Here is a 13,125-nt window from a genome sequence, read left to right as displayed (position 1 = left end):
CTCTTTTCCCCTATGGGGCTCTCTGCATTCAACTTTGCCCAAACAGGGGCTACCATGGTTGGTGCCAAATCCAGGAATTCAGAAGCCTGTGAGCAGCCCCCGGGGGATGAGGTCTTCCCTCTGCCCAGGCATGTGGATGGCCATCCTCTGTCTGTAGCTTCCACTGTCCCACTGTCAGCCAAATGAGAACACCCCTGCCATGTCCAGGGTGTGTGTCTCTGGTCTCGTAGTCAAGCCCCAGGAGAACTGGGCTGATGGGGAAGGAGTGGCAATAAAAGAGCTATTTTCTCTGGCCCCTGCAGGGCCGTGGCAGAAACTTGTGACTGTGGAGGAAGGTGGAGGCGCAGGTGAGCGTGGCCTGAGAGAGGCATGTGCTTCCTTTGGCCTTGGCTGTCTCGGCTGGCAGCTTTAGAAACCCACAGAAGAAACAAGACGAGATGAAGCTCAAGCAGCTGGCCTGGTTTCCCAGTAGGTGAGGGCAGAGGGCTCTTGGCCCAATAGGCAGGCAGCAGCTCTGGTCCCCAAGCCCAGTGTGGGGACAGGGATGTGCCTTCCAGTCTCCTTTGCTTTCCTCCACCCTGCCCCCAGGCCTGCGGTCCCCACCCTACCGGTGCTCAGGGGAAAACGGGGGCCAGTGATGTGCTGCAGGTCATGCTGTCCTTGCCCGGAAGCCGGCGGTCATTGAACGTGTGCATGTTGATGACGGCATCCGTCTTGACCATCATGGGAGGCTGCGGCTTGTGCTTGACCCGACGTTGGCAGGTGAGGGCAAAACGGATCTCGTCGGCCACGGTGCTGCAGAAGGAACGCTGCGGTGGGAGCGAGACAGGAAGAGCAGATGGGTGAGGCCTGGCCCTGCCATTCCAGCCAACTCCTGCTCTTCCTCCCGCGCCTGTGCTCAGGCCACTGGGTCTCTGTCACCCCTTCATCCCACCCACCCTCTGCCCCCTGCAAGATGACCGGTTTGTGCAGCAGCCTACAGAGCATCGCGTTCTTGTTTGGAGATTAAGCCCTGCCCTGTTTGGCTCAGTAGATAGAGCGTTGGCCTGCAGACTGAAGGGACCCAGGTTTGTTTCCGGTCAAGAGCATATGCCTGGGTTGTGGGCTCAATCCCCCCTGGGGGCATGCAGGAGGCAGCCCATCAATGCTTCTCTCTCATCATTGATGTTTCTATCTTTCCCTTTCCCTTCCTCTTTGAAATCAATAAAAATATACTAAAAAAAAGAAAAAAAAAGAAAAAAAGATAGTAGGGCAGATAGTATCATCTTATACCCATTTTACAGATGAACACACTGAGGCTCTGACTGGCATATACATTAAAGTTTGAGGAGTTGACCTGTCTGACTTTTCTCCACTAGATTCTGAGAGCAGGAACCAGTCAGCTCCGCCCCACCGCCCTCCCCCCGACCCCCCACATGAGCCCAGCCCCCACACTAGTCCTGGCTCAGAGTCAGGATTTAAGAAACACTGGAAAGTGTGGAGGGCTTCAACTAAGGGGAGCTAGGCCCCTGCAGGGCAGTTGAGAGGCAGTGGCCTCCTCTGGCCTAGGTCCCTGTGAGTACCGAAAGCAACAGCAAATGTGTAGCATTGCCTGCAGGGGTATGATGGCAGAGGTTGTCCTGCAGCTTGACTGGAAGGCAGTGGGGACCACTGCTGCCCAGTGAGGCCAGGGAATCAGTACCGGGCAGCTTGTACAAGGCTGTATGATGCAGGGAACAGGACCTGGCTTTGAATTCTGGCTCTGCCTCTTACCAGCTGTGGGACCTCTCCAAGCTTCCTCTTGTTCCCCCACGAAACACGGACATCACCCTCACCTCCCTCTCTTTATTCTGAAAATATTTATTGAACCCCTACTATGTGCCAGGCACCATTCTAGGTGTTAGACATACAGCAGGGAAAATGACAGGTAAGGTCCCAGTCCTCAGGGAGCTTCTGGTCTAATGATGGACTAGAAACAGATAATAAACACGTAAACAAATACTTTCAGTGGTAACTATTGTTAAGAATAAAGCAGTGGCATGGGCAGAGAGGGTTTAAGAGCAAGTGGGAAGGCTCCTTGGGAGGTGACATTTGAGCTGAAACCGAATGAGTAGACGATGCTGAGAAGGTGGCACTCTGGGGGGAGGTCATTTCAGGTGCTAGGACAGCATGTGCAAAGGCCCATGGCTGAAACACGTTGGGTGCGTTAAGGACGCAAAAGGAGATCGACGTATGTGCAGCAGAGAAGAGGGGCGGGGAGGGCAGCAGGAAGTCAGAGGGGTGGGCAAGGGCCAGATCCTGAGGCTTTTTGGTGGAATTTGGAGTTCATTCCAATTATAATGGAAATTCCTAAAGAGGTTTTTTTTTAAAGTGTAATTTTTTCAGCCATTCCTGATTATTGGACATGTAGTTTTTTTCCTGTGTTTTTTTCCCCCCATCTTTTCTTCACAAAATAATTAACACGTCAATGGACATCTTTGTAAACAAAACCGCACATCTCCTTGGCCACTTCCATGGGGTGCACTGCTGACTCAGGCCCACTGGTTAGAGAGGACACCATGTCATTCTGGACAGATGGAAAAGCTGCCAGTTTTTAATGGTCCCCTGTACACACGACTTCACGACCATCGCTTTCCACACCGGCCCGTAGTGCTTTGAGCTTCGTGCTGAGTGGCGCTCCCCCCAGCACAGCGGCCCTCCCCGCTCAGGTGCTCACTGAAATCACGCCGTACACTTTCTTAAGACGCCAATGCCAGGCGCTACCACACGCCAATTAAAACGGATCTCCGAGAGTGAGGCCCGGGCATTAGCACTTAAAAAACGCTCTTCCTGTGATTCTAATTTGCTCTCAGGACCCAGAGCCATGCTTGAATTAATCAGACAGGTGGAGTCTAGGTTCTCCCATCTGAACGCTTGGGCCGAACCTCTCTCTTACCCGTTTTCTTTTTTTAAACTTTTGATTATGGAAATTTCCAAATACACGCAGAAGGAGAGAGAGGAGGATAATGAGCCCCCATGTAACCGTCACCCAGCTCCCATAATTACCCTGCAGGGTTTTATGCAGGGGAATGGCCTGGTTTGAATCAAGTTTTAAACAGGGTGCTGGCTGTGGATGGAGAGTGGGTGGCAGGGAGGAAGTGTGGAGGCAGGAAGGCCAGGCCGGTGGTCCGGCTGGAGATGATGGGGCTTGGCCTGGCATGAACAACCGTGACGGGAGGTTTGCTCAGAGTCGGAGCAGAGGTGGGCCTGGCTGGCTTCCCGCTGGAAGGGATGCAGGTGGGCTCTGACGAGGATGGGGTCAGACACTGCCTTGGGCCTGGCGCGCAGGAGGTGTGACCCCCAGCATCAGCCCCTCCCTCCCTCCCTCCCTCCCTGCCTTTCCGGTGCAGGGACCAGGGCGTGGGGCTCACCTGCTCTCGCTCTGCTGTTTTGCGGAGCTTGTACACAAACTCGCCCACGGCCACCAGCACTGACAGAACCAGCCCGGCGGCCAGGACGATGAAGATGCCCCCGATCTTCTGGATCCCCAGGGCGCTGGCTTCCTTGTTCTCCTCCTCGGGGCACCCGCTGCCCCGCCACCACTTCTCCTTCATGACGTGCAGCTTGTCCTCCTCCTGCAGCTGCAGGATGGCGATGGTGATCTTGTCCCGGTACGGGGAGCCTGACGTGGGAAGCGGAGACACATGTCAGCGGCGCTCGGTCGTCTGGACGGTGTCAGCCGCCATCGCTAAACCTCTTGGTCAGCTCATCAAAGGGGCACCCAATTGCCGGAAGTCTCTCCTTCTATGTGGCATCTGGCGGGAGGAAGGGCCCTCACCTGGGGCAGGGAGTCTTGCTTATGAATCACTGTGTCTGGGCTGCCTGAACAGGGGTGAGGCCGGGAAGAGAAGGCATGACCTCTGAGCTGCCCCCACCTCTGTGTTGGCCCCAGTGCTCTGCTTAGGCCCGGGCTGACCTCCCCAGGTACATGGCTCCACCCCTGCATCTCTGCGCTGAGGAAATGCCACCTTGCTAGGCTCAGCGGGAGCAGCTGGGAGTGCGAGCAGGAGGCTGTGTGTGGGAGTGGATGTGAGGGCCTCGCCCAGTCCCGCCCTCCGGCCCCACATGCAGCCCCTCGCTCACCCATGGGCGTGCCGATGCCGTAGCCCTTGGAGTCGATGAGGCCCCCGATCTGGGTGAGGTTGCAGTTCCTCTGGGTGACGTACTCGATGGTGGTGGACTCCATGAGCAGCGCGTAGTCGGCGGTCAGCGTCCTCTGGATGCCCTCCTCGTTGTTTTTCACCAGCGCCGAGGGCTTGCTGCTCATGAAGGCCCACATCTTCTCGAAGGTGGAGATCTTGGATTTCTGGACCGCAGGGGAGGGGTGATGCACACAGTTACTGAGCACTCTGGGGACCTTGCCTAGGAGCGCTCAGGACATGGGACGCTGCCTACAGTCCTCAGAGGGAGGGAGTGCCACCCATTGCTCAGATGTGGACACTGAGGCCCTGGGAGGGCACTTCCCAAACACACAGCCAGGAAGTGGTAAAGCCAAGAACTAGATGTAGGCCCCCCGTCTGGACACCCTTGGCTCTTGACCATGGCACAAGTTGTTTTCACACTGACCTTTAAAAAATTAATGTTCTCTCTCTAGTATTTACTGAATGATTACATGTGCAGGCCCTGTTCTAAGGGCGTCACTGCATTTATTCCTTGAGTCTTCACAGCAATCATAGGAGGCAGGTCCGTTAGCCCCATTTTACAGGTGGGGAAACTGAGGCATGACTAAGTAACTTTCCTAAGGTCACTCAGATACTAAGTGCTGAAGCCAGGCCTAAAACGCAGACCCGCTGGCTCCAGGGTCCATGCTCCTAACCACTGACTTGCATGGCCTCCCAGAGACTACTGTGAGGGCAGAGAGGGAGAGGTGGATGCCGATGAGGGCGAAGCTCGGTAGGTTTTGCCCCCACCTCCCACTTCAGCCACAGCGGCCTCTCTTGTGTACTGTGTCTCAGGGGAAGATCTTGTCCATGGTGAGGGTTTCTGTTTGTTCCACTTCATTACAGCGAGAGAGAAGCAGGGTGAGAACTGCAGAATGGGGAGCGGAGTGGGAGCCATCTGAGCAGGTGTCTGCAGGCTCCCTATCCCCTTGTCCCCAGAGTGTCTTGGGCTAGATGCTGCTGCATGGATAGAACCAGCATCCCTAGGACCAGGCCTGGTGAGCAGGCTGCTGTGCTTGCGCTGCCTGGCTGGGGAGAGTCAGAGGGCACAGGGGCCAGGAGAGGGGGCTGACACCGCATGCCCCCTGCTGCTAAGGAGACTGGGCAGACCGGGTGCATGAACTTCATGAGATTTCTTGGGAACGTAGGGCCTGCCAGCTGCCTACTCTGAGCAGGGATTGGCCCTGCCCCCGCTGATTCCAGGGGAGCAGGTGGCTCTGCGGGTCCCATTGTACCCGGCAGTTTCCAAGTCTGGCTGCGTCTGTCTGTGATGTCAGCCCGTCTGACTGGCACCCGGCCCAGCTCCGGCGTGCATGATGGCATGGGTGTGCTCAAACAGGCTGGCGTGGGGCTGGGGATGGGCAGGAGACGGCGAAGAAACTTCCACGAGTCAGGGCAGTGGGGGTGGGGAGAGGTGGGGTGCTCCCTAGCTCCATAAGGACTGTCCCCTCTGACAGTGGCTCCTGGAGACGCAGGCATGCCAGGAGGAGAAGAGGCCTCCGAAGCAGCAGGCGGGAACCCACTTGGAATTCCACCTGAGCCCAGATTCTGTCAGGTACCAGTGATAGCTCCTGGGCACAGGGTCTGGGGGCAACTTCACAGACAAGCAGCCCCTCCTCACCTGCAAGTTTATCTGCCCCCAAAGCCAAAGGCCTGGAAGGGCTCAGATGCCTGGAGCTTAAATGTTCCACCAGAGCTGCAAGCTGGCTGCTCCCAGCTCCTCCCGGGTCTCAGCCTGTTCTATTTTCAGCTCTTCCTGCTCTCAGCTACTCCACCTCCATAGTTACTCTCTTGCTTCTGCAACTCTTGCCTCCAGACCTTCTGTGCTCTCCAGCTAGTCCATCCACCCAGCTATTCTTCCACCTCAGCTTCTCCTGCAGCCCCAATGCCCGCCCCCGCCCCCAGCTACTATTACCCTTAAACGCATTCCCAATTTCCAGCTCTTCTGACTCCCCAGACATTTCTTATTTTCTAGATAATTTCTGATATTCAGACTCTTCCACCCCCCCCCCCCCCCCCGCCCCTGCTTCTTTTATCCCTCAGGTCCTTTCCACTGTGCTGCTTTTTCCTGCTCAGATTCTCTGTGGCAGGAAGTTTCTAAACGGCTCCAGTGATCTCCATCGAGGGACTCATGTCCTTGTGTAATCCCCTACCCCTACATGGGTGCTGGATACACAGGCTTACTTTGAACCCCCCCCGCAACCCCATAGCTATGGGATGTCGCTCAGAAATTAGGTTAGTGAGACTGAACTATCATCTTGCTTGCACTCTTGCTTGCTGCCCTGATGGAAGCCATTGCCATGCTGTGAGTCGCCCCATGGAGCGGCCCACATGGCCAGGAACGAAGGACAGCCTCCAGTTAATGGTCAGTGGAGAACAGCCAAGGAGGAACTGAATCCTGCCAACAGCCGCGTGGGGGAGCTTGGAAGTGCAGCAGTGTTAGCCAAAACCTTGAATGTAGCTCATGAGACAACCAATCAAGAGGACCCAATCAAGCTGTGCTGAACCCTGACCCACAGACTGTGAGATCATACATGTTGTTCTAAGACACTAACTTTTGGGTCATTTGTTACACAGCTATAGATAACTGATACACTCTCTTACACACATACTCACACAAGCTATTTCTGTTCTCAATGGTTGTTTTTTTCAGATAATCAATTCTAACTATTCCTTTAATCATCCCACCTAAGTCCTATCATCCCAGCTTCCAGGTACACATACTCCTCAGATACTCTACCCACCTGGTTACGGTAACTAAGTACTATTCTCCCTTCAGTGACTCCAGCACCTCAGCTCCTTTTCTATCCAGGTCCCTCCTGCTTTCCGAATTCTCCTTCTTCTACCAGAGCTGGGCACCAGGGCTCCTTTACACTTCAGTGCATGCCTGCAATCCATCCACCCACCCATCCACCCACCCATCCATCCACCCATCCATCTATCCTCCATCCATCCATCCATTCATCTATCCATCATACCCTCATTTATCATGTTCTCATGCATTTGCTCACACACTATCTATACACTAATTTATTCAACTAACTATGCGACCACCCACCTAGCCTTTTACCTATTTATCCTTCCATTCATCCATCTAGCCAGCTATCTGTCCGTCCATCCATCCATCCATCCATCCATCCATCCATCCATCCATCCATCTACCTCTCCACCTCACCCATGTTACCCACTCACTCTCCCATGCACATAGTCAGCCACTGGTGAAATCTCAAGCCTGGAAAAAGTAACTTGACAATGAATCATTCTGGAAGCCCTGTCCTACTCCTTGCGTCCAGACTATAGTAAGAACTTCTCCTTATTCTGCAAACTCCTCCCTCCAACACCCCATTCCTCCTATACATATGCTTGCCTGACATTAAGACACATGCTCTTTCCAGTAACACTAACCATAAAAGGAGACATTTCCTTTGAGGGCTTGAGGGAGTGTTGAAGCTGATAGGTTTTTTTGGAAAGACACATAAAAGCCTCCAGTGGTAAAGGAACAGAATGAAGAAGATGGGAAAGGACCCCAGAGAGCTTGGCCAGTTAAGGTGAGAGTGACAAGAAGGCAGGAAGCCAGCGGTGATGCTGGTTTCAAGAGGCCCTTCTCTGCCTGCTCCAGTGTCAGCAAAGTCACTCCCTCGGCCACCTTCGGGCAGAGGGTCTGAATCCACTTCCCTAGAATGACCACCCACTGCGCTGGTCCTAAATCTTGGGCCCCCATTCGCAAACACCCCCACTCACGGTCCTTGGCCCCCTTACGCTCTGTCCTTCTGTGAATCTGTGATTCCGGACACATCCCTGAAAAGCTTCCCTCTGGCATGTCTGAGACACGCAGGGATGCAGGTAGAGTCCCTCCTGGAATCTCAGGCCTCTCTCCATCTCCCTGGGCCCGGCCACCGGAGGCCTGAGTTCCTATCACTGGACCGAGCTGTGGTCACCACCAGGGAGTGGAGTCTCACACACCTATGGCTCCCGAGCCATCCTGCCTGCCCCAGCTCCGCTGGGAGCCTTAATAAGCCTTGCTTCAGGGCCAGTCACTCAAATCAATTAATGGAATTGTTTGGAGCAGCCATTCAGGGAGATGTGCCAGGATGAAGAGACTTTTTTATCAGTAAAATTGGCAAGAAAGTAAGTTTCAGGCTCACGACTTTCAAATGCAGCCTTTTCAAAGGAGTAAATTGATTTTCCCCAACTGAAGATACTTAATCTTGAGGATTTAACATTTCTGTACAAGAAAATGCATGTACGTATATATATATATATAAATATATCAGTTCCGAAGGGAGCCGAATTCCGGGGAACATGTGGCGATGTGAGTCCATGTGAGACCGGGGGTAATTTCTGTGTTGGAAAGGAGACCTTTCCTGCAGTAATTAGCTTTCTTATCCCTGGGTGTGGAGTCTTTGGCTTTATAGGATCTTCCTACTCGAGCAGTTAATCATGTCTCTTGGCTTATTTCTGTGGGAGCCAGGAGGTCTCCCTAAGTCCGCTGCTTCTGCCTGCCTGGCCAGGTCAGACTGCTGACCCCCCAGGCTGCCCAGCAGCAGCCCCTGTTGTCTGCACATGCCCCTCAGGGTTGCCCGTGTGGGGCTGCAGGCTGGGCCCTGACGGGGGGAGTCAGGAGGTGAGGGCTGCTGACTGGAGTGGGTCAGCTCCACTGTGTGAAGTCTGGTTTTAAATGCCAGCTCCATCTGTAACCACAGGCAAGTGGCATCACATCTCTGAGCCTCGCTTTGCACATCTGTAAAATGGGGGTTAGCTTAGCACAGAGCCTGGCCTACGAAGTGCTCAATAAGTGCCTGGAATCGTTATTTTTCTTTAAGGCTCAGTTTTCTCACCTAGAAATTGGGGACAATAACTTCTGTAGTACAGAGTTGCTATAGACTATAATGACACAATGCTCAGCGAACGCCGGCAGGAGCCAGGCACGGCCTTGTAATAAGTAAAGAGTCGAGTGGAATTTTGATAAACTGGAGACAGCCATCGGCTCTCAGCTCCTGACAAGTGCTGCTTCGTGGGAGAGCCGGCTCTGTGATGCTTCGTCTTTCACATTTTCAAGAAGCTGGAATTGTGAATTTTTTAAATGCAAAGATCTCCTCTGTGGGCTGAAGAAGCCTGTGTATCACCGGTTTCAACAATCAACCATAAAAATAGTGTTTATGGCATATGCACTGTGTCGGGTACAGTTCCAAGCTGTTTATGTGAATTCTCCCATTTAATCATCTCAGGAACTATAGGAGGTGGGTACTATTATCACACCCATTTCATAGATGAGAAAACTAAGGCACAGAGAGGTCCTCAGCAACGGAGTGTTTTCCATCACTGCCGGCATCACTGGCCCCGCCCCTGCACCGGTTGCTGCTCTTCTGCCCACTCTGGCTCTGCTCTCTTCTGGCCTCTGGGCACCTCCTCAAGTGCTTAGCTCTGTGCAGAGGCAGATGGCCATCCTGGGACAGAGGCACCATGACCTCCCCAAAGGCCCAGTCCTGAAGGACCTGGGAGAATGGGAAGTCTCCAGGTGTGCCCTGACTGGACTCTTTCCAATGTACTGTTGGGACTTTGGGGCAATAGGAGGAAAGGGTCCAGCCTGCTTCCCCATCTGTTGGGCCAGCCAACTGGAGCAGCGTCCAGAGGGGAGAGCCTGGGACTTATGTGTTCCTGTGTGGCTGGCGCTGCACTAACCACTGCACCATGGCAGCTCAGTGAATCCTCTTGCTAATGGCCATATGGTGGGAATCAGTATCCATGTCATCCAGGTGAGCAAATACAGGCTCAGAGATGTGACCTGCCCAAGGTCACCCAGAAGAGACAACACCCACAGCCCCAGTCCTGGTCTGTCTTACTTTAAGACTGAGGCGACGTGACTGTGCCAGGGGCACCTCACCAAGCTCTGCCTGGTCAGTGCATTTTGGTCTTCCCACACCACTGTCAATGGAAAACAGGGAGAAGGCACCATCAGAGAGGCCAGCAGACACAGCAGGAGAAACGGAAGCTGAGGTTGGGGATGCCCCCCGAGCCCTCCAGCTCACAGAAGAGTGCAGAGCAGCTGCGGGGTGTGTGTGTGTGTGTGTGTGTGTGTGTGTGTGTGTGGTGGACTGAATGGCCTCTCCAAGTGCCTTCCAGGCTCGGGTGCTGGGACGGGGCAAGGCTGTGCGAGGGGGAGGGCTTGGCAATGCCAGGGACCCAGAGAGCCTGAAACTCATGGCCCCTAGCTCCCATCCCTTTCTGAAGTGGCTTTCCCACCCACATGTGCTGTGCCTCCCCCACCCCAACACCAAAGAGGGCTCAGTCTTGGGAGAAGCTGTCTTCTGATAGCTTCTCCCTTCACAGCTGCCCAGCCCCCCCACAAAGCGCCCGCTTCCTCAACGTTCTCCTTCACATTTTGCCTACATAGTGTTACAGCCGCCCGGTGCTTTCAAAGGCCTCCTGTTTCATCTCCTAATTAATTTTCATCTTCCAAGACGGAGGGAGGACAACACAGGAGACGCCGTTTGTGATGTCCGCTGCTCCTGACAACTCTTCAAATGAAGTTTCCTTTGGAATGATGGGGCTGCCTCCAGCCATGCGTCTCCTGGGCTGCAGGGTGGGGGAGGGGAGCTCCCCCGAGAGAGCCCAACACCCCACCCACTTCCTGCCATTGTCTTTGGACAGGAATGGATTCTCCCCACTGAGTTCTACTCTCAGTTCGGGGGCTTTTTAAGGTGGCTTGCAGCCTAAGCAGGAACACAGGTTAACCTCAGCATGGACGTTCATCCGCTCTGGACTCTGGGACTCTCAGGGGTGTCTCCTGCTTGGTTCCTGTCCTCAACAGGCCTCCTGCATTTGCCCCACTCGGCTCCTGCCATCTTTTAATTCCATCCTTTAATTCAACAAGGGCACGCGTGAACACACAGACACACACACACACACACAGACACACTTGGCTATCAGATAGACAGTCTCATTTATTATTTGAGCAACTGTTCTAGGCTGGGGATCTGGCTCAACTGACTGTGGCTTCACTCTTGCCCAACTGACTCCTGGACTGCCTGGCTCTTTAGGGAGGTGTTATGGACACAGTGACAAAGAGCACAGGCACGAGAGCCAGCGGGCTTGGGTTCAAATCCCAGCTCTGCCTTTCACTAGCTTGATGCTGGGCAAGTCAGTGTTAACTCAGGTTACTTTCTGAGGCTACTTCCATCATGTGCGAGACGGAGGTGATAACAACAGTTATGACCTTCTACCACTGATGAGAGAACGATATGAGCGAATACAACAGTCCTCCCTTATCCGCGGTTTCGGTTACCCACGGTCAACCATGGTCCTAAAATATTAAATGGAAAACTCCATACATAAGCGATGCATGCGTTTTAAATTGCATATTGTTCTGAGTAGGGTGATGAAATCTCGAGCGCTCCTGCTCCGTCCTGTGCAGAACATGATTCGTCCCTCTGTCCAGTACACGCACGCTGCATAAGCTCCACCGTTAGTCACATAGTGGCCGTCCCAGTTATCAGACCGACTGTCACGCTGCCGCAGTGCTTGTGTTTAAGTAACCCTTATTTTGCTTAATAATGGCTCCAAAGCGCGTAGTGATGCTACCAATTTGGATATGCAAAAGAGAAGCTGTCAATGATATGCATGTCTAGGAAAACACAGAGTACATACAGGGTTCCGGACTATCTGTGGTTTCAGACATCCACTAGGGTCTTGGAATGTGTGCCTGTGAATAAGAAGGGACCGCTGTACAGGCAATGTGCTTGGAACACTGCCTGGCACCTAGTAAGTGCTCAGTAAATGTTACCATTCTTGTTGACTTTGCCAATGTCTCCCAGACATCCTGTGCGTACTCCTGGCACTGCCCCCTGTTCAAACCCACTGCCAACCTGGCCATGTACACTCACGGGCAGGGGAGGGACAACCCCTCCAGAAGACCCGAGAGTGGGTGTGAGAGAGGGCACTTCGTGTGCAGACCGAATATCCGACCTACGTCCCAGTTCCATCACCAATCTGCTGTGTGATCACGGGCCAATCACCCAGTCCCTCCGCTTCTCTAGGTTAAACTCGGGTTTTCTTCCAGCTCTAACGTCAAAGTGACAATGAGGCCATAACCTGGCCTGGGATGGGGGAGGTATGACCATGGAGGGAAGAGGGGCAGGGAGAAGTATGTTTGTCCAGGGACCTTCAGGGAGGGTGCTGTGTGCTTTCAGCTCCTGGTATGGGGCGGGGCTCATGTAGCCACACCCAGGTCCTCTCCGCCTACATAGCAGTCCCACTGCTGCTGCCAACGAAAGGGAGCCGGGCCAAGGAGAGCTTCACTGGAATTAAAGCAGGAGACAGGAAGGCCAGACTTCAAGAGGAATTAATTGGGGATCAGGAGAGTAAGGAAGTGGAGCTGGTCCTGCTTGGGGACATGGAGTTGCTGTTTCTGGCCGAAGGCCCTTATGAGGACAGGCCCTTGAGCCCCAGCATCTCAGCTGGGTGGCAGCATCTGAGTCCCTCCATTGGCCTCCTCACTGTGCCATTTGCAGAGAAGGTGGGTGAGGGCAGAGCAGGCTGCAGGAGGTGCTGCTTGATGCCGGGGACAGCGGCTCAGTGGGGAGCTGGGACTAGGCTCTGGGAAGCCAATCTGAGCATCTTAGAATGGAGGGAGGCAAGGACATCCAATCAGCGGCAATGAGCCTGCACCGGCCTTATTTATGCTGCTTCCCTTTGATCGGGAGCCCTGCTTGGAGACGCGCTCATGAGTAATGCATGAGAGATGCTCTGGCACAGTCAAAGGGCTGGGCCACAGCCTGAGGATAGGCACGAGCAGGCACACCACATGCACACACACATACATGCACACTCATACATGGATCATTACAAACACACGTAGACACACATGCATGCAGGAGCCATCACACGCACACAAAAGCTATTACACACACATGAATGGGCCATTACACAACACATAGCAATCACACAC

General features: G+C 53.8%; 1 protein-coding gene across 2 annotated transcripts in view; it reads right to left on the bottom strand.

The window, feature by feature from the left end:
- Positions 1–614: 614 nt before the first annotated feature.
- Positions 615–13,125, bottom strand: part of GRIK3 (glutamate ionotropic receptor kainate type subunit 3) — a gene marked incomplete at both ends in the record, with an annotated part of 190,135 nt that continues 177,624 nt past the window's right edge. The window contains 3 exons of one of the 2 annotated variants that reach the window (XM_081088051.1): positions 615–809; positions 3,390–3,640; positions 4,102–4,324. In XM_081088051.1, coding sequence (XP_080944177.1) covers positions 615–809; positions 3,390–3,640; positions 4,102–4,324 — 669 coding nt within the window. Of the gene's footprint in view, positions 810–2,361; positions 3,641–4,101; positions 4,325–13,125 lie in introns of those variants that run through there. The other variant, XM_081088050.1, reaches the window with a different exon arrangement.

Source organism: Myotis nattereri (assembly GCF_964212035.1).
Source record: "Myotis nattereri genome assembly, chromosome: 3".
In the NCBI taxonomy this organism is placed as follows: domain Eukaryota; kingdom Metazoa; phylum Chordata; class Mammalia; order Chiroptera; family Vespertilionidae; genus Myotis; species Myotis nattereri.
The sequence above is the reverse complement of the archived record's forward strand: the minus strand, read 5'-3'. Positions and strand labels throughout refer to the sequence as shown.